General features: G+C 54.2%; 9 protein-coding genes across 9 annotated transcripts; 3 read left to right on the forward strand and 6 right to left on the reverse strand.

Moving 5' to 3' along the window:
* Window positions 1–31: 31 nt before the first annotated feature.
* CTAM01_02380 (uncharacterized protein) lies at window positions 32–688 on the reverse strand (the record flags this gene model as incomplete). The annotated part of the gene is made up of 2 exons (XM_060518418.1): window positions 32–315; window positions 373–688. The coding sequence occupies 2 exons, from the start codon at window positions 686–688 to the stop codon at window positions 32–34; spliced, it is 600 nt and encodes a 199-aa protein (XP_060387051.1).
* Window positions 689–3201: 2513 nt separating this feature from the next.
* CTAM01_02381 (uncharacterized protein) lies at window positions 3202–5635 on the forward strand (the record flags this gene model as incomplete). Its single annotated transcript, XM_060518419.1, has 2 exons — window positions 3202–3375; window positions 3434–5635. The coding sequence occupies 2 exons, from the start codon at window positions 3202–3204 to the stop codon at window positions 5633–5635; spliced, it is 2376 nt and encodes a 791-aa protein (XP_060387052.1).
* Window positions 5636–7917: 2282 nt separating this feature from the next.
* On the forward strand, window positions 7918–8043 carry CTAM01_02382 (uncharacterized protein; the record flags this gene model as incomplete). Its single annotated transcript, XM_060518420.1, has 1 exon — window positions 7918–8043. The coding sequence occupies one exon, from the start codon at window positions 7918–7920 to the stop codon at window positions 8041–8043; it is 126 nt and encodes a 41-aa protein (XP_060387053.1).
* A 955-nt stretch (window positions 8044–8998) lies between these two features.
* CTAM01_02383 (uncharacterized protein) lies at window positions 8999–11302 on the forward strand (the record flags this gene model as incomplete). The annotated part of the gene is made up of 5 exons (XM_060518421.1): window positions 8999–9195; window positions 9399–9998; window positions 10057–10308; window positions 10373–10901; window positions 10970–11302. 5 exons carry the CDS (start codon window positions 8999–9001, stop codon window positions 11300–11302), a joined length of 1911 nt encoding a protein of 636 aa, XP_060387054.1.
* Window positions 11303–13358: 2056 nt separating this feature from the next.
* Window positions 13359–14141, reverse strand: CTAM01_02384 (uncharacterized protein; the record flags this gene model as incomplete). Its single annotated transcript, XM_060518422.1, has 1 exon — window positions 13359–14141. The coding sequence occupies one exon, from the start codon at window positions 14139–14141 to the stop codon at window positions 13359–13361; it is 783 nt and encodes a 260-aa protein (XP_060387055.1).
* Window positions 14142–16069: 1928 nt separating this feature from the next.
* On the reverse strand, window positions 16070–16282 carry CTAM01_02385 (uncharacterized protein; the record flags this gene model as incomplete). The annotated part of the gene is made up of 1 exon (XM_060518423.1): window positions 16070–16282. One exon carries the CDS (start codon window positions 16280–16282, stop codon window positions 16070–16072), a length of 213 nt encoding a protein of 70 aa, XP_060387056.1.
* Window positions 16283–16467: 185 nt separating this feature from the next.
* CTAM01_02386 (uncharacterized protein) lies at window positions 16468–18538 on the reverse strand (the record flags this gene model as incomplete). Its single annotated transcript, XM_060518424.1, has 4 exons — window positions 16468–16952; window positions 17067–17276; window positions 17384–18312; window positions 18378–18538. Coding segments are annotated over 4 exons (1785 nt in total), but the record flags the coding sequence as incomplete, so codon positions are not given.
* A 715-nt stretch (window positions 18539–19253) lies between these two features.
* Window positions 19254–20009, reverse strand: CTAM01_02387 (uncharacterized protein; the record flags this gene model as incomplete). Its single annotated transcript, XM_060518425.1, has 1 exon — window positions 19254–20009. The coding sequence occupies one exon, from the start codon at window positions 20007–20009 to the stop codon at window positions 19254–19256; it is 756 nt and encodes a 251-aa protein (XP_060387058.1).
* Window positions 20010–21600: 1591 nt separating this feature from the next.
* Window positions 21601–22375, reverse strand: CTAM01_02388 (hpt domain-containing protein; the record flags this gene model as incomplete). Its single annotated transcript, XM_060518426.1, has 3 exons — window positions 21601–21871; window positions 22089–22261; window positions 22355–22375. 3 exons carry the CDS (start codon window positions 22373–22375, stop codon window positions 21601–21603), a joined length of 465 nt encoding a protein of 154 aa, XP_060387059.1.
* Between the last annotated feature and the right edge of the window lie 4221 nt (window positions 22376–26596).

Genomic DNA, 26596 nt, shown 5'->3' on the forward strand with positions numbered 1-26596 from the left:
CCGTGCTCCCTTCAACTGGCCGAGGTATTCTTTACGGATCATTCTGTCCGTATCGTTCCTTGGTGCCCTTCCGGGTACATTCCTGCTGGCTGGTGCGGCTGGGATTCTGGAGTTTGGTGCTGATGCTGATGGTGATGATGCTGACAGTATTGCTGCCGTGGGCTTGCATGTGCAGAGTTGCTTCGTGGGCACAGCCTGGTGTTATTTTCTGCTCTCCGTCTTTTCTCGCAGCGTTCGCAGCGTACGATACTACGGTGGTGGTCGTGGTACCTGGTGATGCCGCCACTGGCAGCAAGTCTGCAGCATATCCCATGTCTAGGGCTACCTGATGAACATGTATCCGTTGACAACTGCCTCGAAGCGGATACATACCAAGCTCTATCGGGCAATGACCTCTACGTTTCTGGGCCATCACTGCCGACCACCCCGGCCAGAGATACTCAGTCGGGGCTACGCAGTATGCCAGTTCATCAAGCATCGCCCGCTGCCCCATCAACTCACGTCCCATGAGTCTGGATTGGAGTGAAGATGGGTTGAAGGACTTGCGCGGTGTGCGACTGCGCATGCGCGGCGGCGTGACCCCCGTCGTCTTCCCGTGCGACGGTCTGTATGTCAAGTTGCATACCAAAACAAGAGACGGGTCGACTGGTGTGGGCACGATGGAAGAGGGGAAGAGAGGAACAGACATATTAGACAGGCCGTGAACCGTGACGGCGGGAGGCGAGACCAGCAGAAGTTTGATTTTCCAATAATTCAATTCCACCCCAGGGATCCAAGCACCAGGCGCAGACGAGACAACCGCCGGAGAGAAAGGAACGAGGAAGAAGAAAGTCTACACAGCGGCCACTCGCAAGTTGCAACCAAACGTCCGAACATAATCAAACCAAAAGTCGACCCTGCAGCCGACAGCATCATCCTCTTTTTTTATTTCTTGCTCTTCTCGATTCAGGTACGGATACCTGTCTGTCTCTGAGGTGGTTCTCGATCTCTGGACTCTGGCTGGTATAGTTTTGTCTCTCATCACCTTGTCTCTCCTGCCTGCTACCACTGGCACAGAGAGAGAGAGAGAGAAAAGATACCTAACACTTCGTACCTATCCCTACAGGTCAAGTCAGGTCAGGTCAGGCCAGTCAGGTACCTCTCCCGCGCGCGCACATACACACACCACTTTCTCCGTGGACACACACTCTCTCTCTCGCAGGGCAAGAAAAGAGAGACAGACACTGGCACAACTGGACACACACACACACACACACACACGCGCGCACATTGGCACACAACTCGCACACAAACATTACAGCCTGACCCTGGTCGCTAGCCCCCCCCTACCTAGGCTTTTTTGGCCGCCCCGGGTCCCAGGAGACTCCCAGACCACCACCATCACACCCCCCCTTGCCTTTTGCCTTGGACACACCCTTCGAGCGCAAATTGGCCCGCCAGAGCCAAAGGGCAAAAGGGCAGAAGGACTGAGAGGGAAGGAAAAAAAAAAGCACGACTGCCCCCCGAAAACCATTAGCGAAATTGGGCCCCTATCACCAGTACCCTCTCCTTCTACCTTTCACCCCCCCAGATTCATTCGTTCATGCTAAGAACGGGCCCCCGGCCATTTCTCGAGTCGACGGCATAGTGGCCGGCTCCTCGCTCCATTTTACCACTTACTCCCGGTCAGTTGAAATCAATTTCCCTTCCATCTGCACTGCATTTCGTACCGCACTTTGCACGCCTGGCCTGTGGACTAGGGGTACCTACCTATCTTATTACGGGAGTACCTCAGATCCCTACACAGAGCCACAGAGCCCAGAGGTTCCTTTCCTTTCCCAAGTTTCCCACCCCTCGTCCCCTCGCCCTCTCTCAAATCCTCGTCTTCGCCCATCCCGACGCGGGTCCACGGTGAATCACTCTGCTGGATCGTGTGTGGGTTTCTGCTCTCTTTCACGCCTCTCTCTCTCACACTCAGTCTCTACTAAGGTACCCGTACCGCGCAAGGTACCGTACCTTACTGGTGTCTGTCTACCTTACCTTACACGGTACCTTACCGTACCGAAAGGAGTACCTTCACACTCTCACTTTCTCTCACACACTCTCTTTCCTCCCCCGTCCCGTCCATCCACTCGACCCTCGTCACCCATTCATTCTTGCTCTCCCTTTCCACTTCCGCTCGGCTTCTTGCTCCCCTCCTCTCCCAAAGCTCCCTGACCCCTTCCTCTCTCATCTGTTTCTTCGTCCCTCTTTTTTTTAACAACCCATATGCGTCGCAGTTCTCGTCCAGCTTTTGCTATCCAACAGGCAGAGCATCCGTCAACTGCCGTCCGGTCCGCGAATGCTGCATTGCATTTACAAGCAACTTGCTATTACTTGAACTGCACCCAAGCACTCACACCACACGCATTGCGCAGACGGGACAGCAAAGACTAGGTCGACATCCAACAACACCACCACCACGGCCACCCAAACACCTCGTGCGTCGATGCTCATCTCTCCCCTCGTCACCAGCTTCACAATTCAACGCGGCTTCCAAAAGAGACCAAACCAACAAAACCTGGTCGCCCAACCCCCCTTCCACCTTCCAAGGGTCGCTTCCTCATCATCGCAATCTCGACCCACGCACCCGAGAACATCGTCTCCTCTGGATATCCACGTCTGAGGATCCATCCCCGATCGACTGGTTCTAGCTCCATTCCCACCCCCTGGACCCTTCCCTGGCCCTTTTAATAATATCGACCACCTCCTGGCTTCGACCGTCCCTCGCTGTCTCCTCTTCTTCATCTGGTTTCGCTCTCTTGGTCCATCCCAGCTCAGTCATTCTCGCTTTTTTTCTATTTCCAAAATCAACCTGTTCCCCGACCCATTACTCGCGACATCATCCGCACAAAGCATTTCCTTACTACAACTTTCAACACTTCTTCAACCAAACACACACTACCACTACCACCACCAACCTTGACCACTACCACTACTACCACCACCACATCACCACCAACAAACACTACCATACTGGGAAGAGCTACCGGTCTGAATGCCACAGGTTTCGCAAGCGGCTCTTACACAGAGCTCCTCCTAGTTAGGCACAGCATTGGTACGGTCCAGGCTAATACGCCTGAGAAAGCGGCCTTGGCCAGCTGACCCGCCCCAGAAACACCGTCGTCACGAGGATCTTGACTGGAATCAACGATCACATCCACACAACAAAACTCACACAAAATGACGGTCGCACACGAACTGGCCCACAGAGGCTCATCATCGCACTCTGCCAACAACATGGCTCTCGAAGACCGATTCGAGGTCCTCAAGGAAATCGGTGACGGTAGCTTTGGCAGTGTCGTTCTCGCCCGGGTCCGTAGCGCAGGTGCTAGCGTGGCTCGTCGCGGTACGGTGGTAAGTTCCTGCATATCAATCCCGTTACACCACATCAAGTCACTAAAACATCGTTTAGGTTGCCATCAAGACCATGAAGAAGACTTTTGAGTCATTTACGCCATGCTTGGAGCTTCGTGAGGTCGTCTTCTTGAAGACGTTGCCCAACCATGCCCACCTCGTCCCCGCCCTGGACATCTTCCTCGACCCGTACACTAAGAAGCTGCACATCGCCATGGAGTACATGGAGGGTAACCTGTATCAATTGATGAAGGCTCGGGATCACAAATGCCTCGACAACGCCAGTGTCAAGAGCATCCTTTTCCAGATCATGCAGGGCCTCGAGCACATTCACGCACATCACTTTTTCCACCGCGACATCAAGCCCGAGAACATTCTTGTCTCCACCTCATCCCACCAAGACACCGTCACGTCTTTCCGCAGATATTCGGCTCTCGTCACTCCCCCGTCCACGCCTCCCAATTACACCGTCAAGATTGCCGACTTTGGACTTGCACGCGAAACCCACTCAAAGCTTCCCTACACGACCTACGTTTCAACGAGATGGTACCGAGCACCCGAAGTTCTCCTGCGTGCTGGCGAATACTCCGCTCCCGTCGATATCTGGGCTGTCGGCGCCATGGCAGTTGAAATTGCAACACTCAAGCCACTCTTCCCCGGTGGAAACGAGGTCGACCAAGTTTGGAGGGTATGTGAGATCATGGGAAGCCCCGGAAACTGGTACAACAAGTCTGGTGCCCGTGTCGGTGGCGGCGAATGGAAGGACGGTACCAGGTTAGCCGGCAAGCTGGGCTTCTCATTCCCCAAGATGGCTCCTCATGCCATGGATACGATTTTGCAGCAACCTCAGTGGCCCGCTTCGCTGAGCCACTTCGTTACGTGGTGCCTGATGTGGGACCCCAAGACCCGCCCGACCTCAACACAGGCAATTGCTCACGAGTACTTTGTCGATGCCGTTGATCCCCTGAGGCCGAAGTCCTCTGCATCGAGGATCTTGGGTCGCAAGCAGTCCGATCTTGGCCGCGGCAACAATTCTAACTCATCTACCCCTACCTCCACCAAGCCGTCGTGGTTCAGGAAGTCCCTTATTGGTCGCTCCGAAAGCGCCGAAGTTGCCGTTCCTCAATCAATTTCCAAGGAATCAACCCCGAGACCGTCCCCCGTCCCCTCGCAGACGACGAACGAAGTCCCCGTCGCGAAGACGCGCCCTGCTCAGTCAAAGCGCACGACATGGACGAATGGCCCATCCAACGTCGCACCTATGCCGATACTCCCCTCGATCCGCCCCATCTCGCCCATTTCCGATGCGGTGACTGCCGAGGCGAGAAACGGTGTGACTTACAACGATTCGTACGCCAACGGTCGCCAGCGCACTGTTCAGATTGATGAGAAGAAGAAGATTGGCAGACAATTATCGGTCGCCTCAAGCACTAACAACTATGCCGAGATTCACCGCCAGCAGGCCGAGCGAGCCCTCAACGGCAACAGTGGCCTTGCGTCACCGCCCGGTGGTCATAAGGAAAGCTTCTTCTCCCATCTCCGTAAGCGTGCCCGTCGTTTCTCTGGTAGGCATCAGGCCCCCATGTCACCCAACTCGGACGATGTCGAGGCTCAGGCCGGCTGTGGCCCCTGGAACAGCAACCGGTCCTCGATGGTGATTGATAACAACGCGCCTACTCCCCCGCCGAAGCCTACGGAACTTTACGAGCCTCTTGACAAGGCGTTGAGAGATGTCCAGCAGAACCACGACAACGCTCCCGTCCCACCGGCACACCTCATTACTCCCAGCAGCACTCTGAAGAGACATCACTCTCTGCCGCAGCACCACCCGCGCTCTGTTGACAACCTGATGGGAGCTGCCAAGGGAACCGGACCGATTTCGAGCCGAACCCGTCGTGCCCACGCCCATGGTGTCCAGCACTACGACGCGCCCGATGAAGAGGATGAGCTACTCGATGAGGTTTTGAATTCGACCCACCGAGCCATGAAGCGCCTTGAAAAGGACGGAAAGCCTGGACTGCGGCAGTCTGCCAGCAACATTGGCATTTCGAACCCGTACCCGACTCCCTCCCCTTCGGCCAATGGCAACAACTCTGTGTTGTTCGGCGACAACCACGAAGCCGTCGCACCCAAGCCTTTGGATCTGAAGAAGTCGCATGGCGCTGAAAGTCAATACAAGTGGCCTACTCCCCCGTACGAGGAGAGTGAATGGGCTGCATCGGCGTCAGCCAGCATTTGGGCGGCTAGCAATCGGTTTTGAGGCGGTTCTGCCTCTGAAAGAGATTTTCTTACAGAGCTGAGCAGATACCATCGCAAAAGTTCTTTGTGTAATCACTTGCATGGGATGGGTGTTTGGCGTTTGCCGGTGTACCGTTCCCGTCCTCCAGGTTGGAGGCGGGTTCGACTCCGGATCTCGATTTTCTTTTGCCCAAGATGTTTTGGAGCAGGGTGGCATTTCGACTATTCCACAATATCTTCGATACCATAGGGCGGCATCTTTTACGCCATCGCGCAAATTTCTATTTTTTTCTGTTTTTTTCTTTCCTCATCGACTCATCTGTTTCGAAATACCCGACACTATAGACTGGATGGGCTGCCATCGGCGCCCTATACCAAAGATAACATTTCTTTTGTTTCTGGGGCTCACACGGGCGAGGAGCGGCAGTCTCCCAATCGGAAGAAAATGGACACGGTCCAATAGGGACTGGGGACATGATAAGGGAGGGTCAAACATGGTCACACATTTCTGTACAAGGAAGGACAAGGGCATAATATCTTCTTAGATTCTCTGCGGGCTGGACACGTCAGACGACTTTGAGGAAAGCCAAATCTGGCCAAAGGATGCCCAACGGATAGTTTGTCATATATGGACCGCAGAAAACACAAATGGTATACATATGGGCAACCCTGTCAACGCTACTCAAAGGTTGAGTCTCGCGATTGTTTACTCGATCGCGCGGAAACTATCATTTTTGTATTTGGAATTTTTGAGGATGAGGCGGAACAAAAAAAAGACATATAGTCAAGAGAGGTGGTGGAATGGAAACTGTACGTAGGCGGACGAATTTTTCTTGGAAGTCATGCCATAACCATACTACATAATATCAAGATGACATCCAAGCGATGTACATCGATTACGAATCACGCTAATAAGATCTTTCTCCGTGTGATATTGTGAGAACAAGACATGTACGTCTGTACAGTATGATGGCTGTCTCTATGTGTGAGTGTAGGCTTGGGAGCATGTGAATGAACGTTGAGTTTCGAATTGACTCTGGGCTGAACCATCAGACGGTTTAGACGCGCGGGTGTGGCGTGGGTTTGGCGCCCCCTTTTTTCCGCGGCCGGTGAGCCGGCCCGGTACGGACGCGCCAAAGGTTGGAAGCAAAGAGGCGAAGCTCCCCCCGTCGGGTCAGGTCACTTCTTTGTCTAGGTATGGAATGCTGGGGCTGCGAGCTGCGGGCTGTGGCGAGCTGAACGAGAGCAAGACAGGGTGGGGCGTGTTGGGTCGCACACTGCACAGTCAGGAACGGAAAGGAGTCCCCTGGGTGAGTTTGTCGGCGGCCGGCGGGATCTGCTGCTGCTACTGCGGCTCCTGGTCTATTCTGCTGCGGCCTGGTTTTGGGGGCTGGAGGATGAGCTGGTGCATAAGGGCAATGGGAGTTGGGATAGGAGGTAGAGCAAGGAATGGGTAGAGCGTGCCAGGGCGTTCGAGGCTGTGTTTTGATGGGTCCTCAGTGTACACCGTTTAGAACATGGAGGCGGGCAGTTTTGTGATTTGCGTTTTCTTATTTTGAGGTGATTGGGTTTTTTATCCGATGCCTCGCCCTGGTGCCATCCGTCTTGGATTTTACAGAAGCGAGGCGGATGGATGGTATGTCTTGTCTCTCTACCATCTTGGGTGGAAAAGGAAAGAACTGGTCTCTTCCAAGAGTTCAAACGAGGCCAGTCTTCTCAAGCTGCTTAGAGTGCTTCCGCACCGGTTCTAGGTGACTAGCAGATATATACTGAGAGAGGCGTCTCGTGGCAATATCTGGGCGCTTCTCAGTAGTGCGGATATGTACTAGATCCGGTATAGATCAAGGGCCCTCACGAGGTACAAAAAGCCTCAGTAGAATTGACCATGTCAGGTTACATAAGTCTGTAAGCACCTGAGAAAGACAGTCGAACAATCAGACAAATGTTTTCAGAAGTTGGCTTTGCGGAATGCCCTCGTCCACCAGTCTATTTACCACCTAGTTTTGTGACGGGGCTTAGAAGCGCCTTTGATGATTAAGATTGCTTTTTCGCGGTCCTCGGCGCCGTCTCTTCGGCGTTCGTGCCCGAGGTCGAGGTCGGCAGCTCCACTATATAGACTCTCATATTGTGCTGCGAGTCTGCGTCTGACAGAGAGGAGTGCATCAAGGGCAGACCAGAAGACAACGAGGTACCTTCAGTGGACATGAGGACGTGCGGTATACTGCGAAACCGCTCTTCGTCACCGCATACGTTTTCTCGTGAGAAAGCCGATCAACAGGTGCCTGAAAAGGCCGATCTTTTGGGATGACTGACGAAGCGCACTACGACGACCTCATCCCAACGTTGCGTGCCAAGGATGCGTATCGGGAATTTTCTCCCGGCCTCGGGTACCGACTCGGTCCGGGTCACATGATACTGACCGCCTCTTGAAAGTGGACCTAAGGTATGGTAAGGTAAGAATTTGCTTACATCAGCAAAAGCCAAAGCACGGTACTTTCTCCAATTGCTCAGTGTCGCCCTGCGCCTCATCGGCGCAGAGCCAGTAGGGAGTGCTGGCGAACCAGCCCAAGGACACGCTTTCAGCCCTTTTTACTGCGCACCGGGCAGCTAAGGACGTTGGTGGGGCAGTGTTTGCCTGCTTCCTTCCTCTCTGTCTCTGTCCTTCGGGCTCGCCCTATCCTTCCCCCCCCGCCCCTCGACGTTAGGCTGGTGCTTGAAGCTCAGCTACGGAACCTTGTCAACCAGCACTCGACCAGCCAGCGCTGTCTACTGCTTCATCTCATTCCATCCTTCATCAAAGGAAACCAGGAACTCGATTAGGCAGCAGAATACCCGACGGGAGGCTTGAGATCTACTCAAGCAGGGCCCCCTTTCAGTTTTCTTCAAACGTGGCCCAGGTGGACTTTTCTCGTATCGACCAAGAATCCAAAACTTTTGTCGCTTCTGCTCCGTCGTCATTACTGGCGGGGTGTCATCCTCTGCTCCTGGAGCTACTGGACCTCGCCAACTCCCGACGCGCTGCACTGGGCTGTCCAGACTCCTCCAGACCTTCGCTGTCACCTCCCTCCTTTTTTCCAACCAGCGTGCACCCGCCCACTCCAGGACTGAACCCCTCCTCCACCATTCCACAACCCCCACGATCATGTTCCTGTAACCTCGCTTTGCTGTCCTGAAGAGACGATCAACGCCTGACTCTCGTCTTTTGCGCACGATTCCCGACGACTTTACCATTGCTCTCGTTGATCGACTTTTCTGCTGGTCCGTCTCTCCCCCCTGCCGTAGGTCGCCAGCGAGGGCTTGTCCCGTTCGCTTTGTTTCCTTCGCCATCGGGACTGCGTCCGCATAGTATGGGTATGAGCGCATATCCCAGCCGGATATTGCCACCATGAGCTTCAACCTCCCTCTTCGCCCGAGCTCCAGCAGCATACGGAACCAGGCAAGCCGAAGCACCTACTTTAACAACTACACGCCTAGTTCCTCTACCGAAGCCATCAACGGTCCCCTCAGGGAACCTGCCAGGGAGCTCTTTGGCACCACCGATCGGCTGATTGTCGGCGTCGATTTCGGAACTACATTCTCAGGGTGAGTCGCATCCGTCCCTATGCAGCCTCACTTTACTTTTCGAGCATCTCAAGTGTGACCCTTGGCCTGCCTGAGCCAACGCCAACTGTTGCACTCATTCTTGAACCCCTCACTCCTTTGATGCTCCATGCGCACCTGTCAAAGCATTGACGGTGTTGCCCGAGCCCTGTCCACATGGGATGACATGCTGACACTCACCGTAGCGTCGCTGCTGTTTACACTTCAACGCCAGACGATGTCGAAATCATCAAGACATGGCCGGGCGGGAACGGCATCACCTCCGACAAGGTGCCTACCGAGATCAGCTATGACATTTCTGCGAATGCTGCCGCTGGCACCGATCCCACAGTGAAATGGGGATTCCAATTCAAGCCCGAGGAGGCACGTCTTCGTTGCATCAAGCTGTTCCTTGATCGCTCGCAAAAGCTACCCTTCTATGTCAGCCCGCTCGACACAGCGGCCCAACTGAAGCGCTACAACAAGAATGTTCTGGACGCTGTAAGCGACTATCTCACACAGGTGTATAAGCACACCATGGACACCCTCACTCGAAGATACGGCGAGTCTTTTATGCAGTCTACCAAAGTCGACTTTGTCTTGACCTGTCCCGCCGTGTGGTCCGATGCAGCGAAGAATACGACACTTCAGGCGGCTGAACGAGCTGGCATGGGGCTGAAATCAGAAATCCAGATGATCAGCGAGCCCGAAGCCGCGGCGGTGTACACATTAAAAGCCATCCAGCCCAACCATCTCAACGCTGGTGATAACTTTATCGTGTGTGATGCAGGTGGTGGAACTGTCGAGTAAGTTCAAGACGTAATCAGCGGTCGATCTCGGGAGCACGGCTAATGGTCGATCTAGTCTGATTGCGTACAAAATCATATCATTAAAACCGTTAAAGGTAGAAGAATCCGCCGTCGGTACCGGTGGTCTTTGCGGCAGCGCGTTCCTCAACTACAGATTTGAAGAACACGTCCGGAACAAACTGGGCCACAGCCGTTTCGACGAAATGAAGGTCAAGAAGAACAAAACATGGCAAATGGGCCTGAGGTATTTCGAGGAGTTTGTTAAACGCAACTTCAACGAGGACGAGCACCAGGAGGTGAACGTGCCGTAGGTCTCTTCCTTGAAAGCTGAAAGTCGAGACATTGTGAGGAAATTTTCTAACTCGGTACAGATTCCCAGGCTTGCCTGACGACGAAGAGGCTGGTTTGGACTGTGGCTTCATGGTCATGTCGGCTGATGAAATAAAAGAAATATTTGCCCCTGTCGTGAAAGAAGTTTGCGACCTAGTCCAGGGCCAGGTCACTGGCATTCGTTCCAAGGGTGGTGTTGTGTCAGGCATCGTGCTGGTTGGTGGATTCGGGCAGAGCGACTACCTATACAGAAAGCTCAAGACACACTTCACAAGTGCCGCACCGCCTCCGTACACCGAAAGGCCAACGCATGGCAGCGTCACTGCACTACAGGAAACGAGCTCGATCGAGGTCATGCAGCCAGTGTACGCCTGGACGGCCGTCGTGCGAGGAGCGGTGCTGCGAGGACTCGAGGGCAACATGGTGATTTCGCGCAAGGCGCGGTACCACTACGGCACATCGTACGCAACCGTGTATGACGAGGAGAAACACTCGGTCAGTGAGCGATACTGGTCGCCGCTGTGGGAACGGTGGATGGTGTCGGACCGTATGCAGTGGCACATTGCAAAGGTAAGTTTGAACTGCCGTCCTTTACTTGGCTTCAGGAGACGAATACTGACGCGATCCTTTTCAAACAGGGAGAGGCAATATCCCCGTTATCACCAATCGCATTCCATTATACCCGAAACTTCAGACCTGGGCAGTCGCTGCTGGTGACGGATGACCTGATTGCGTGCGAGGCAGACGAGCCGCCTGCCGCCTACACCCGTGATCTAATCCATGTGTGCACGTTGACGACCGACCTCAATGCCGTGCCCAGGAGCTTATTCACACGATTGACGACAACGCGTGGCGTGGAGTTCGACAACCTTGACTTTACACTCGAAATGATCGTCGACAGCGCCGGTCTAGGATTTGAGCTGAAGGTGGACGGTGTTAGGTACGGACGTGTCGATGCCGAGTTCCATTGAGCAATGGACGAACCATGTAGAGGTATCCGTGGACGGCGACGAAAGGACGGAGCGTGAACAGAGGGAAACCCAGGCAAAAGGCAGAGGCGAGGGTTCTCAAATAGGAATCTTGGGCCATAAAGTGAGTACGGGAGGGCAACCCATGCTTGTGGTCCTCCTCGGTATCTCGTCATATATACACACATAGTTCACGAGGATTCAGTCCCGAGAACACAACTCACTTTTTGTATCCCGCCAAGCAAGACAATACTTGTGCCACAGGGTTGACGCGTCTGATGAGTGCATAATGAGGCAGGGTGTCTGTCAAGGTGTGGGTGACAAGCGTTCCCGATTGGGGGTTGGATTTATAACAAAGTTGCGACGTTGATACAACTCGGTCTGGAGCGAGGCGATGTTCAAGTGAGGCGTACCGCGGTTCGCCCCGCATATTCAGCTGGGAGTTCCAACTCAACGGTTGTCTCGAACACCAAGCACTTTCAACTTTCTTCTTTTACATGTCGAAGACTACATTTCCGGCCCATCCATCCGATACAACACGAGAATATGTGACCCTGCCAAGCGAGATCCCTCACTGACTACGTCTGCTTCTTTTACGAACGAACGTACGAACGAAAATGACGGGGACGCGGGCACATCCCTCGTCCCAAGAATAATCGCCGTACGAGCCGAAGTGAGGCTGTGCAACGGTGCGTCTAAGTGGTTCAAAAAAACACACGTCTCCGAGACTTTTCCAATTACCTACCTATGGTACCTTGGGTTGTTTTTTTGCCACGCCACACAGCCCTGCTTTCAAAAGTGACTGATGGCGAAAACGACGAATGCCTTGGAAATTTCATTTGGCGCAAAGAAGGTTGGTTCACGCAGCTCGCTATTGGCTCAACGGCGTCGAATTGGGTAAAAATCGTGAGGCGGAGGGCTGGCTGGCCGGAGTGGTTGCCTCGTGTCCTCGGCGATTTTTTGGATTCCTGATATAAGGCGGGATGTGGGAGGCCCGCTAAATTACAGAACTGTAAGGTTTAGATCATTCATTCTCTCATCACCCATACAAATCCTGGAAATGGGCAGAGATTTCATTCATTCTGAATCTGAAAGCGACGGCGAGCAATGTAAGCCAAGTGCAGATTATGTAACATCTCGTACCTAATTTCGTTCTGTAGTTCGTCCGCTCTTACTGCCGCCGCTCCATGTTGCTGACTGCCTCGGAGTGGGGGAGCGTTCTGTTCCTTCCCTATTCGAAACGAAAAGCATGAAACGAAACCTAAAGGAGCAGCCCCTGCAGTCAAGTTGGGTGAGAAGTAGGAGTGTCCTCGACGATGACCTATCAGTCTTACGGGACGTAGCTGCCTGAAGCAAGAGTCATAAGACACTCACGTCCGCTTGACAACTTACGATCGGATAACCTCTTCCTTTGCACAGCTGCAAAAGCATCGTAAGGCCATGCAAGACCAGAAAGAAGCCAATCTCGGCAGAAATCCTCACATACAATCCTCAAGGGAACAGTCAACGTCGAGCCACCAGAGGCCCGCGAGACACTAAAAGAGGGGACGATGCTCCCAGGATACCGAAAGACACTGACCCTATCCGCCTTGGTCTGCCACCCACTTGGGCCGCCATCTTGTTCACCAGCTCGAGCCGGTGACCAGGTGACCTTAGAGTCTGCCTCGCACCCGCAACTGGCCCTCAGCCTCGCACATGTCCTCGGACTCGCGTGTACAAGACTGAATGGGTGCCCTCGGGGTAGTATAGCCCCATCTGCGGGTTCCTGCAGTACACAGCCTCCAGCAAGATATAAACAACCTTTGTGTAGGGTTCCCGACTAACCCGATCTTAGGAAACCTTCAAATAGATGAGAAAATCAGATGAACGGTCGTAACCGTACCCGTTGGTGGCAGAGGCTAATCGGAAAATCTGCCGTTTTCCCCGGCCCATGATCGACACCTTCGCCTCGGCCCGCTCCGGTATCAAAGCGCCAGCTACCCACATCTCCGGAATCCCTTGAGTCTTTGTAGTGACGACACTACATCAACAATAATACCATGACTGTGCTTGGTCGTCATCAGCGATGCCTCCCCTGGTTCCGCCTTCTTCTTCCATTTCCTGCAATAAGAACCTCTGCCTCTTCTCTGGGCGGCCTCCAACCCGATGGATACACATTCTGAGTACGAGGGCCTTCGCTGGCATTGATGGCTTGTTGGAAGCTCTGAGGAGGGATCATGTTATAACGATTCAAGTGTACGAGAAGGCTGAAGTCGGGTCGTCTTTGTTCGAATCGATATGCATCATGAAGCATATGGTGGGCGATGTGTCTCATCCTCTGGCTCCAGTTCTCGCCAGGATCAGGACAACGTTGACCAACTTCGAAGTCGAAGTCGTCACAAAACCAGCATACGCATGCTGCAGGATACGCACCTTTTAGGTGAATGTTCTCGGTGTGCCTGATCCACGAGTCGACATCATCGAGTCTGAACTGCTCTCGGCAACCAGTCCAGGGTTGAAACTCGCAGTAGAGCATATTATTGCTGGGCGGAAGAGCAATCTGCTGCTGCACGATGCCCTGGTGAAAGGTGCTCATTGCGGAGTACTGTGACGGAGCTGGCGTATCGGAGTAGGCTTGAGGCATCCTGAATTCGTCGTATGGCATCGGACCACCCGCCGAATGAGTGTAGTGACTCTGATTGCCATAACTGCTCCCAGATACCTGTGAGGCTGACGAGGAGCTCGCATAGGAAGACAAGCTAGGAGTATATCGAGGAGTGTTGTTCCAAGAACCAGGCTGGGAGTACCCAAACCACGAAGACGAGTAGTATGGGTCATCAGGCCCCTGACCGTTGGACGGCATATTGTGCAAAGGGTACCGGTACCCAACAAGAAGTGCGGAGCACCTGCAACAAGACTTTGGGGAACGAATAGATATTTGGACGACAGGACAGGGTGAAAGCAAGTCGCAAATGGGAATCCGCAGTTTGTTTCCAGCAAATGCGAGAATCGAGGAGCAAGATCGAGATGTCGAAGCTGAAAAGCGATAGACGCCGCAGAGGGATGGAAAGCTGACAGGCGACTTGGGTAGGTGGAGACGGTGCACTGCTAACAGCAGACGCAGAATGAGCGGGCGGTTGGTGGTCGCAGATGACTCTGCAGGTCAGTGACCTGCACTCCGATCTTTCGAGGAAAGACCGTATTACCCAACAACGACGAGAATGCAAACGTGGAAAAGCACAGTGTCCGCGCAATGATGGACGGATACTTCAGGCGGGGAAGGTAGGTATACTAAAGCTATGAGCGGTGGGATGGAAAGAGTTTACCCTCTTTGCTTTACCTCTGACGCATTGGGGACGCGTCAGATATTATACGATCAGAGTGTTCTTACATATGCACAGTTGCTCGGGTATGGCACCTTCTCGACCGCACTCCATGCGAACCATGGCCGGCGGCGGCACGAGCCCACACACGTCCGAGACGGATAGATACAGCTCTCCACACCAATGCCAGTATCAACCCCTCCAACCGATCTCCTTTCGCCAACCGGCGGGTGGGCCAGAAAGAAGCATGTCAGCAAATGTCCTAAGTGGCATTGAGGCAGACATCCCCCCCTCGCGAGGAGGTTCGTCCTGAAAGGAGTCTGTTTCCAATGTCGTGTTCCGCCGCGCAGAAGATCGACGATCGTTTCAACGGAAGCGTCGAACCGGAGGTGGTGTCCGATCATATGCGCCTGTGGCAGCTTCAGCTCCGTAGGGCTATCATCATTGAGTGCAATGACCCTTGGGCTTGCAGCGCAATGTCGTACGGGACCGATTTACGTCGTTCCCGTCTACAGCTCAAATATCCGGTCTCTATGTTTCTCTTCTACATGGATACAATGGCGATAGCCACCCACTATGAGCTGTCCACGTGTACGCCCGCGGCATTAGAAACGAGAGGGGAGCGGGGGGCGCATTCGCAGCAGACAAGGTTGCCAGAGCAAGCGAGTGCTGTACAGCGTGCTGCAGTAACACGGCGGAATTGCCGGGAGTAGCCTGCGTTGCGAGCGAGTCCTGTACCTCAACAGGAGCTCTAGCAAATTATTCAAAGAAAAAAAAGGGGGAACATTGATTTTCTTTCGCAGAAACAGCAACGCCGAAGCAACATTCCTCGAATTGCAAAGAAGCCCTGTTGCGTCAAGAAATGTGCCCCGAATACACTCATTTCCGCGGGGCGGCATCGACATGGAGTCAACTTGCCATTGGGGGCTAAATCTCGATAATGCAGTGAGTGCGGCACGACACATGGAAAGCATGGCGAGGATTTGCCATACAGCACGAGTGCGTCAACTGTCGAACCGTGTTGGAGGAAGGGCGGGGAATCCACTTGACCCGGAGAGAATCTTGCTCCAATAGCTCGCAGAGCCTCAATCCTTCTACTCTACCCATTTGAACTTTATGTCTCTCTCCTCGGGAGGATCAAGTTAAGTCCGCAGGTTGATGGGATGAATTCCGTATCCGTAGGAGAGAGAGGGGGGAAAGAAGGGAAGAGGCAGAGACGGAACCCCGCTCTTCTCACCCACCCCGGCCGACCACGCTGCAGGACGCTCGCCAGACTCCAGAGGGCTGCATGTCTTGGGAAGTAAGTGGACATGGGGTATTGCAGTGAACACGATCTTTCGATTGGCCGACGTCACGACTTTCACGGCGTCGCCGAGTTCAACGTTGAATCCTCTTCGTTCGGTAGTTCTTGATGCAAGCAAGCAAGCTACTGCTGTAAAGCTTTGATGACGTTCGTGATGGAACCTACTTACACAGTGTCGTAGCAAGGCTCGGTTGAGACCTCCCGTCCGCGTCGCGCGGGAAGGAGGATGGGGAAGGGTTCGTTCGTCTCTCCGCTTTGGTTTGTCGTCTGCAGGCTCATCATGTGGACGGGCCGCCGGCGATGGCTGACGAGAGTGGGATGAGCATCGATAAGTGATTCTGCGAAAAGAGGTAATGTGCAAATCTGACTTGCGTCCATGGTTTGATAGGGGTTCTGCGTCCTCAAGAACGGTATATCATGGGTAGGTATGAGGTACATGTGATATTTGAGATGCTCAGACAGGGCGCCAGGACCACGAGGCGCAAGGCAACCGTCTATGTTCGACGACAGTTTGGAAAACAAAAAAGTGAGGAGAATGGTAGTTTGAGCACCAGAACTGCGTCTTATTCGGGACTACATATCACCCTGGCCTTGGCAATGACATTCTGATACTGCATGTGGCCCCCGTTCTCGTCCCCGCGCTTAATGATGCCGGGGAACGTGACGCACGCGATATCGCGCTGCGACAGCGCCTCCTCATCCTCACCGCCGATATCCTCCATGGTGGCGGCGTCGAACCTCGTCTGCTGATGCGGGACAATGTCGGGCATGTGGACCCGGAAGACAGCCTTTTGCACGGCGAGCTGCCGCGCGAGGTCCGCGGCGCTGCCGACTAGGGCGCGGAGACCGGCGTCGCGGGGGTTCGTGGTCTCTCCCGTGGCTGGTGGGGCCGGGACTGCGTCCGTGACAGCGTCGAGGATGCGGTTTACGCGGGCGATGACGCGGTCCGTTGCTGCCAACGTCTCGGCTTGCATTTTGGAGTCCGCTTCACGCTGGAGGAGGGCGAGTGTCGTGGAGCGCCAGTTGTTGATTGCTTCTAGCGAGTCGACTGTTATGTGGTGTTAGTAGCTAGCCGATTTTTTTTCGTTTGCCCTCTTGAGCTTCCAGAAATGAGGGGGTCAGGGGTAGGGGAGAAGGAGAAAGGATAAGGAGTATCACTCACCATAGCCTGAGAGGGTCTGCTCCACGGCCTTGAGCTGCTCGGCCTGCTCCTTGGGGAGGCCGAAGAAGTACGAGTTGAAGATTGTCTCGACGAGCACGCGCGAGACGACTGACTGCAGCATGTGAACCTTTGCCGAGGGCTCGAGGTCGGCGTACATGGGTACCAGCTGGCCGAGCTCCTCGAGCACGTCGTCGCTAGCTGCAGCAAAGTCTGTCATGTTTGTTAGTCTTCATTATACTCTCTTATCTTCTCTGAGGTGTATTCCGGAGTTTCGCCTGGGGGTATTCTCGCGGACGGATATAAGAAGAGAAACGTACCCAACTTTGCCCTCCGAAAGTTGACAATAACCCAATTCTGCAACCCGTTACTCAACCTCGCCATGCCATCGCAAAACACCTCATCAGAAGTCTGCCCGCTCGTCCGCGTGCTCGTGCTCACAAACTCCTTGAGCCCGCGCACCTGCACCCGCAGCTCGCCCACCTCGCGCCGCAGGGCGTCGCGGTCGGCGTCCCGGGCCTCGGACTCTTGCCTGAGGAGCCGCAGGTCGGCGTCGGCGCGAAGGAACTGCTGGTTGACGTCGCTGTGCTTCGCCTGCCAGAAGACAGCCGTCTCGCTCTCGTTTTGCGAGAGCTTGTCCAGCTCCTTGGTGAACTCGCGTTCCATGATTTCGAGCTCGCGCTCCAGGTGCGCTATGCGCGCGTCCTTATCTTTGATCTGGGCCGAGGAGGAGATGCCCCCGTGGCCGTGGCTGGTGGTGCCTGCGGTGCCAGCAGCGTTGCTGTTGTTGCCCCCGCCAGAGGCTTCCTTGTGTCTTGAGTCCTTGTCCTTAGCATCTTTGCTGCTGCTCGAAGCCGTGGCCGCTGTGACACCGTCCTCGGGGTTCGGGCTCGCGGAGGAGGAGTTCGCGGGGCCGTGGTGAGCGCGGGGAGGCGGGGCGATGATGTTCGCGGTGCTGGTGCGCGGGTTCGAGGTGTGCAGGACGTGGTGGGCGTTTGACGACCCGCCTCCGCCGTGCTGGGACGACGAGGTTGGCGGCTTGGCCGAGGACGACGAGGGTCCGCCGGCAGCGTTACTATTCGAGGCGCTGCTGCTTCCGCCACCGCTGGTGTGTTCCTTGTTGTTGCTACTGCTGCTGCCGCCTGGGATGAAGGAGCGGCGCTTCTCCGCCGGTGTCGTGGACATCCGGCCGAGCTTTTTATCTTTCGTCATGGAGACGGCGGGGGAGGAGCATGCGACTGGCTTGGTACTGCATGATGGGGAGGTAAGACGATGAGTTTTGGGGCGTGGCGGGTTTTCGCTTATTCTTCTAACCCGCTCGCGATGAAGGGGAGGTCCGACGGGCCCTTTCGAATTCTTTTGGCCTGGCCCTCCTTCTCCTCCCCTTGGTTTTTCGGCCAACGCTGACCTTTCTCCTCGTTGATGACAGGTCTTGAGTGTGCGTACGCAGCTTCGAAGGGGGGTGGACTGGCGAGAGAAGTACGGAGTGGCGTTCGCTGGCTGCCTGGTTCTTGGCCTCTAGGCGAGGGGCAAACACACGAGCGTAAAGCGAAGCTTCTGGAGAGCTTCTTGATCGGATATCGTCAAACAGAGGTACGTTGAGGCAAGGAAAGGCAAGACGAGGCAATTAAGGTAGCCTTCCCGTGGAAGCTGGGTTTGGGACGTCGTCGCAAGTCGGTCCTTCTAGGATGTTAGGTCGACATTGGGGGCCGGCGAGGGTCCCTCCTGTCATTGGAAGGGTGGGGGGGGGGGGGGGGCAATAGTTCCCCGCCGGAGCGGTATTTTTAGCGGCCCGGCGCTTGTGGCCGCTCGGGGCTGAACCGTGGGGGCTGTGCGGTGCGGTGCGGTCGGCTGCCAGGGAGCCCTGGGGTTAGGAACATAGGCTTTGTACTGAAGGGTAAGGTTATGTGAACCTTTGGGTCACATTTCCCTATACTTTACGAGTTGTTTCCACCATGTAACTCTTTCCTATCTGTCTATGCTGCCAAGTTCCGTGTTCAATGGTCTCCGGCGATGGATCACTTGCTCCTAGTGATACCTTTCACATTGTTGTCTAGAGACTGTCACAAACACCGGCAAGTATCAAGGCTCTGAATGCTCCGAGTAGGGACATCCAAAGCTCCCCAGGGACCATTGAGGCTCGCGAGCTTCTTAACAAGTCGTGTAATAGACCCGGGCTGCTGGATAAGACTAAAAGTCGATCTCGGCCTCTACCTCGTATGCTTCGTCATCCGTTCCCTCAATCTTCTTGGCCCCCATGCGACAGATGGCAATCTTTTCCAGGGGCACATCCTCCATCCAGACGTAGTCATCATATCGGTCAAGTATATCCCTTGCGTCGATGGTCAGCTTCGGACCCTTCTTACTCCAGCCGCCCTTGACATAGATCGTGTTAACGATGGTGGCGTGCAACAATAAGCCCCGGGCATCCTTCTCCATAACTCCGGCCTCTTCGAACGTAGCTCTGATTCTTTCGCAGAATGTCTGGAAAACACCTTCGCCATGTGCAGGCGGCGCGTACAGGACCGATGCCTTGCTGGGATCCGCTCGAGGGCCCGACTTCATGCAGTGTAAGCCGCGAAGCGTGATTCGGAGCGGCGAGTCGGTTCCGGGGGTGCCAGTAGACGACTGCGCTTTGCCAGCCGACGGGGTCTCGGAGGACAGAGGCACGATGCCGGCCAAGATCTCCCGCAGTTTCAGGTTCTTGAGGACCTCGGTTGCTTTGTTGATGCCCTCGTCCTTGGCCAGACTCATGATACCTAGAGTGAGGTGCAGAGTGCCGAGCGGCCGCACGGCGTCTGTAGGAATTGCGAAGCTGTCTGGGCTGGTGACATCTGACTTGAAGGATGCCAGGCTCTTTGACAGCTGGGGTCTCGAGGCTGAGGTGACCAAAGGTATGCACAGAAAGTGTGTAGGCGAAGGCCTGGCGTTTGGGCGAGGGGGCATGGTGGGTGGCTCGGAAAAGGGGGCAAGTCGATGAAGTCTTGGTGCTCCGCTGCGCTTGGTCCAGTGGGATCTTCTAGATCCGGCACGCTTCGTCACCTGAAGAAAGAGACAGTCTGGCAGTGAATATTGTACCTAGGAAGCCTGCAGGTGTTCTGATGGCCGGCGAAATCTGCGAACCACGTTAGAGCTTGGTTCCTGGGCGGTTCTGCGAACTGAGTCAACGAGCAGTCCGACAGCGTGGTCCTGTCGGGCCGGCCCGAAGACTGGTGCAACGAGAAAGCCCTCTCAAAGACCCATTGCTCGCGTGGCAAGAAAGATAATCAGATCCATCGTCGATTTGACCTCCGATGGTGGTGAGAAGGGCTTGAGAATGGAAAGGCTTGGAGCGCAGCGCATGGGAGGCATTTCCAGCAGATCCCGCACCGCCACAGGGCTCACGGGCTCAGTGCCATAAGAAGAACATGCAGACATACCAGGTTTGAGCTATGGCGTCAGTTTGTCGATCTCTGAGCCTGGGCTTCGTCACTCCTCACAATGATGTCAGTCGGTCAAGGCTGAAAGGCAAGTGGGTGACATAATCGTATGCCGCTCTATAGGTAGGTATCCTACCAGGCTCTTTCCCTACTGTTGCTATGCGTATTCTTTCTTAAAAGAGTACCCTTTGATAAGCACATATATAACCTGGAAGTAATAGTAGAAATAATGGAGATGAATAGAATCAGAAGGTTATGATCAATAAGTAGGCAAGTCAGTATTACAATCTTTCGTTGCCCAGCGTCCAATTTTGTCACCTACTAGAAAGGGTACGCTCGGATAGAATTTTGATGGGTTCCCCGCTGCCCGCACCGGGGATGGAATCCTGCTTGTCAGCCCGTCTGCCAGCCCCGGAGCTTGAACCACCACCACGAGGACTGGGTGGAAGTGCTACAGATATGACGCCGTCCATCCGGCAATGCGCGTGTAAGTTTTGTTCCAGTTGAAGGAAGGGAAATCGTAGTTAAGGAATTAAAAGATTTAATTCACAGAGCGGCTTTTATCGCCGTTACTCGCGTGGGATCAGCAGCTATGTACCGCCAAGAGTATCGGCTCTTTACAAACGAACGCAGGTAATGCTATTGTCCGTCTATCCAGTGAAGGTGGTAAAGACTGTGAGAGCATGCTGTTGATTTAGGACTATGGCAGGCGTAAATGGGGGGGCCCATGGCACGAGCCTTCAGAACCTTTGTTTCGTCTCAGTTGGTAGACTGCCTCGGCCATCCAGCTATTCAACTTGGCTTTCCCCTTTGCAAACAAAAAAGGGTCTCCCATGCAAAGCCAATCCAGGTCACCATGCCAAAATGCCAATTTTTCTTCGTGAATCAAATTCGTAAGCGTAGAGAAGGGGGTATGAGGAGAAATGGGTTCGTAAGCAAAGTGTCAAAGGGCCAAGGTACTGGGAGAGCCGCGCAGCCCTCGAGGTGTGTAGAACATCCTCCGTCGTGGCCCATATCCTTCTTGTCGTCACAGCCATCGTTTCTAATGCTGGGCGACAGAACGGTTGGTGCTAAGACACGGAGCGGCGGTGTTGACCAGAAGTCGTCGATGGCGGCTTTTAGTCTTCTTCTTCTTCTTCTTCGGTGCCGAAGAACTTCTTCAAAAGCTTCTCGGCATCCTCGTACTCCGTCTTGAGGTCCTTGAGCGTCTTCTCAATTCGCTCCAAGCACAGCTTCTCGTCCGTCTCAGGGGTTCCATCCTCGTTCTCCTTCTTGCCGTAACGTTGAATCTTTTCGCAGCTGTCTCTAACCTTGACGAGTCCCAACGTGGCTGAAGAGCCTTTGAGGAAGTGGCCGAGCGATGACAGCTTCTCGAGATCCTTCTCCTCTCTACAAGGTTGAGTAAGAAATCAAAAGTCAGCAGTGTCCACAGCCAGTGCAATCGAAACGTGCACCAGGCCACCAGAAAATGAGTTTCTATCTGCTACGGAGAATACTCCAGGGGTGAAGGGGGGAAGAGGGCTGGAGAGGAGAGCGAAGAGGGGCGCCAGCAAGGCAGAGTGGGGGTAATGATGATGATGATGGTGCTGATGATGATGCGACTCACAAGGCCTCGTCCATCTGCTCAAAGGTCTCTTCTGCTTGCTCGAAGAAGCCAAAAACGATTGACTGGCTGAAGTCGCGATCATTTTCATCCTCATCCATCTCCAGGATCTGACCGAAGGTGACTGAGTCAATCGCATCGCCAAAGTCGGGGGTACTGAGGGGACCATCGTCGCTCTGTGTGCAAAACACCCCACGTTAGCCCAGCCCTTGTGGCCCAAAACACATCACCACAAAAGCGTCACACGGGAGTAAAACTTAATCACATACCTTGTCTTCTGAAGCAGGCATTTTGGCGGTTGAATGTGCGGTTTGTTAGAGTTGTTGTGTGTCTATGTAGCGTAAGTGGGCGTGAAGGCAGGGCGGATAAAGGCGTGGTTTGAAATGGTATTGGCTAAGGGCGCTCGAGATGAGAGGACGGTGTGTGATTGGCGACAGCAAGTAGGCACAGGAAGAGAGGAGAGAGGCTACCGAAGCGAAGATTTTGGTTAGAAAGACAACGAGCCAACGCAAGACAGCAAAGCAGATGTTCAGTCAGGTGGTGGTGGATCCCACGATGTATGATGGAGTGTGTGTGGACTGTGGAACAAAGGTTTCGGCTTCTTTGCGACCGGTTCTTGGGGATAGGTAGGCTGGTGGGATCTGGATTGCCCTGTGTAAGGATGAGGAGAGTGGCCAAGGTGCCAGGCCGTACCGTTGCCGCCGTTGGTGCTTCCGCCGCCAGCGCCAGCAGTGCGGTGCTGCAGGTGTGATGATGGTGAAGGGGAGATATACCGCAACCGCAGGGAGCATGCAGCTCAGGGTGGATATTCGGAATATGTGAGGTAGGAAGGGGTTGGTGTTCGTGGGCAGCAGAACCGGACACACACAAGACAAATAACTTACAAAGAGGTAGAGATATGGAGACTGCGGACTCAGGTCTGAGAGGACGACGAAGTGTTTTCCGAACTAAGGTAGAATGAGAAAGGGTAAGCTATCGGGTCCGATTATGGTCGGGCGCGCATATAATAAGACGTCGGGAAGAGCTGGTTGGTGGTGTAAAAGAGGCAGGCAGCGAAGCAGGTAGGGCTTCCGAGGTGTCTAATAATTTTTCGGCGGGGGATGCAGTAAGTGGATGTGGGTAGGTGGGCTTTTTTTTTTTGGAGGGGAAGACCGCGCGTGGTGGGGTTGCGGTGCGGTGCTGGTGACTTGCTACAAAGTACCCGGCTCCAAGTACCTCGACCTTCAAGGTAAAGTACCTTAGGTAGGTACCGTGCCTTAGGTAAGGCAAGGTATGGAAAGGAGACGGATTGTACATACATACCAATGATAGGATCAAGCGCCGTAGAAGACAGTTGCTTCACGGCGAAGGATAGGGAGGAAAGTCAAGGACTGATTGGTTCGTCTCTTCTTTCTTACACCTGCGTGCAACAAGGTAGGGTGGAGAAAGAAGGAAGCCGAAGTGAAGTTGTGTCGGAGATATTGAAAGTCGAAGCCGCGGGTTTGATGAGACAACGGATGATGAGGCCCGGTGAATGACAGGATGTCGCTAATTGAAGCCGGCGGCAATAGGTACACGCCGGCAAGACTGAGGCTGCTCTGATGGGTAGGCTCTCGTGCCTTCTCGGCCGTCGGTAGGGACGACTCGAGGTGAACTGACCGAAGGTGAAGACGGACCGGTATAAGACCCGTTGAATGCTTGATAATTTACGAAGGATCAGAGATGAATAATGGGTGATCAGGCTTTACTTAGGGGAGGTAAGGTAAGGTAAGGGATGATGAGGTGAGGTGAGTTGTGGTAAAGTACAACTCAGGTACCTGGGCTTTAAAAGATGCGGCAAGGTAAGGTGAGGTGAGCTAAGCAAGGTAGTAAGGTAGTAAAGCAGGGCAAGACAGGGAAGGTGATGATGGCCTAAGGACGACGATTAAAAGCGGCAGGCGTGATGGCTGGGGGGCAGGCAGGGCGTGAACGACCAGGGCGGCAGGACCAAAAGAGAGAAAGAGAGAAGGAGCAGAAGGGGTGATGGTGGTGGTGGTGGTGGTGGTGGTGGTGGTGGAGGAGGTGGTCCCCTCTTGGTATCTCAAAGAGGGAAAGGGCGAATCTGGAACTGATCTCTAGTGCAATTTTGGTTGGGAAGATGGGGACTTTCACTTGGGGGGTCCCTTGGTGCGAACACTTTGCTAGAGTCGGGCCTTGACGACAGTGGACAGAACAGGACCGGAGAGCACTGTGTGAAAGGTATTGGAAGGCAAAATAAAGAAGTTTGGGTACGGATGAGCAGGCCTGAGAGCCTTGGACCAGTGAAGCGAATGCCACTGCTGCCCTCCACTGGAATCTCTCGCGGGAGCTGTGCCTGTGGTGGAGTGCCACGCCCTAATGTACTTACTTGGCTGCGCGGTTCAGGATGCGAGCGGCTGCCGTCCGTTGTTATTGCCCAAGCACCACAAGCAGCGCGGGAGGGTCGATGGAGGGGTGACGATGGAGGGGGAGGTGAGCCAAGAGCCAGGGTTTCCAGAAAAGACAGGGTCAAGCGAGAATACGGCGGCGGGATTGGGCCGCTCTTTCGTCTTTTCCTGCAGGGCCCTCGTCCGAGAATGCCACCTTATTGTTATGTGCGTCGGCGAATGTGTGTGAGGAGAGCGAGACTGTGAGAGGTTGCCGGACGGAGGCGGCGGCGGCGGCAGCGGTGACGGCGGCGGGGTGTAGCAGACTGGAACTTTTTGACTGCGACTGTTCGGACCGGTAACGAACAAGAAACAGGATGAAGGAAGGAAGTACCTATCTTATCCGTATGGTCAGAGGGGATGATGGCAGGATGGATGGAAGACGCGCCAGCTCGGAGATGGAGGGAGATATGCTGCCTGCCTTTGATATGAACAGTCGCAACGACCCGATGCACTGGGATGGCTTGGATTGGTTCTTACTGCGTACCTTGGATAGTTACCATGGATTGGATGTTCTTGTCAGTCAACGCAGCTGAGGTTTGGGGGGTACAAAGGAAGCAGAGGGGAAAAGAAGGAAATAAAACTGGAGGCTCGGGCAATGACAATCGGGAGACAGGCGGCTGGAATACCCACTAGACGCGGTCTAGACGTGTCTACCTGACCTCATACCTGACAATGGAACTAATTGAAGCGTCGCCGGAGTTGCATCATCAGAGCCAACCCGTCAATGTACCGTCAACGTACCTGGCCATACCTTACCTTAGGTACTTTGCACACCTTAGGTAAGTTAATGTACTTGACAGTGCTGACTAGCTCCAGACAATGAAAGACTCGACGTGGAAGCAACAAAAGTCAAGCAACTTCCGTTGCCCCCCTAGGTAGAAGCCTGAGGTGAAGTATCATGCAGGGCGGGTAGCTAAGGTTAGAACGCGGTACTTCCGCAGGGCGACCTGCTCCTGCCGGGAAGAACCTCCAAGCCAACGGGCATGCGGCAAGCATCCCCTTACGTATGGGGCGCTCTTTCCCCAAAGAACAAAGAGCACTCTGAGCATTGTCAGACTGAGGAAATCGCCAACTTCTCCATTAAACTTTGCTTGAGTCGTTCTTAAGCATTACACACTGAAAAGAGCTTCATTGCGTATCCAGTGCCGATCAGCTTCCCGTTGTAAGTTATTCTACGACGTTCATACCAACCCGTCTCGCGAAAAAGCCTTGCCATAGAACACATCTGATCAAGCTCGGTCCTCTATCAAAGACGACCACCTTTCCTTATTGTGATCATGGTTTGGAATATTCATTCTCTCGCAGGCCTTCCAGTCGATCTTCCTTGGAACCCCTGCTCTCTTACCATGACTCTTGTACTCCTCTTTGCGATCCTTGCCTCTAATTTGTTCCCACACGAGGGAGTATCCTCCGTCTACACGCCACGAAACAGCCCTACTTCGGTTCCATGGATGTCAGACAACTGCAATATTCAGCCTTGAGCCACTGACTTCTAGTACACTCGACGCAATACCGCGCCATGGCCTAACGGACACGAGCAGCTCCCATCCCTTCCTTCGACATGCTTCTGGACCAAGAACCACCGGTCGTGGGTTGGGGATCTACCAATCGCTATGGTCACAGTACAAGACGCACGAAACCAACACGGATTACCCCTCCTGGAGTCGATTCCCTGCACACTACCGCCGCCGGTTGATATCTCACCTTGACGATGCAAGACTGTCGCCCTGCATTTGTCAGTTGATCACGGTCCTCTGATTCTCGTGGAGAAGCAGGGATCGGCACCTTCCGCTGGATTCATTCATTCGACACCCGCCATGCTGGACCTGCTTGCACGGTATTCCCTATTCTACAGCTTGGATTCTTGGGCGTGCTTCCATCCAAGAGTCGCTGACCTGGGTTGGAACTCTTTGGCCAAGACGTCTTCTGCACTGCTCACATCTTTTTGCAGCTCTGCCATCACTTCTCTTCACTCCCACCAGCGACTTCCTTGTGACCGCATGCGCTATATGCCCGTCCCTACACTGACTGCTCTTCTTCAGCAAACTAGACACAAGGCCATGCACCGTTCGACAACCCAAACCC

This window comes from Colletotrichum tamarilloi, assembly GCF_030869305.1.
Source record: "Colletotrichum tamarilloi strain Tom-12 chromosome Unknown Scaffold_5.1, whole genome shotgun sequence".
Lineage (NCBI taxonomy): Eukaryota > Fungi > Ascomycota > Sordariomycetes > Glomerellales > Glomerellaceae > Colletotrichum > Colletotrichum tamarilloi.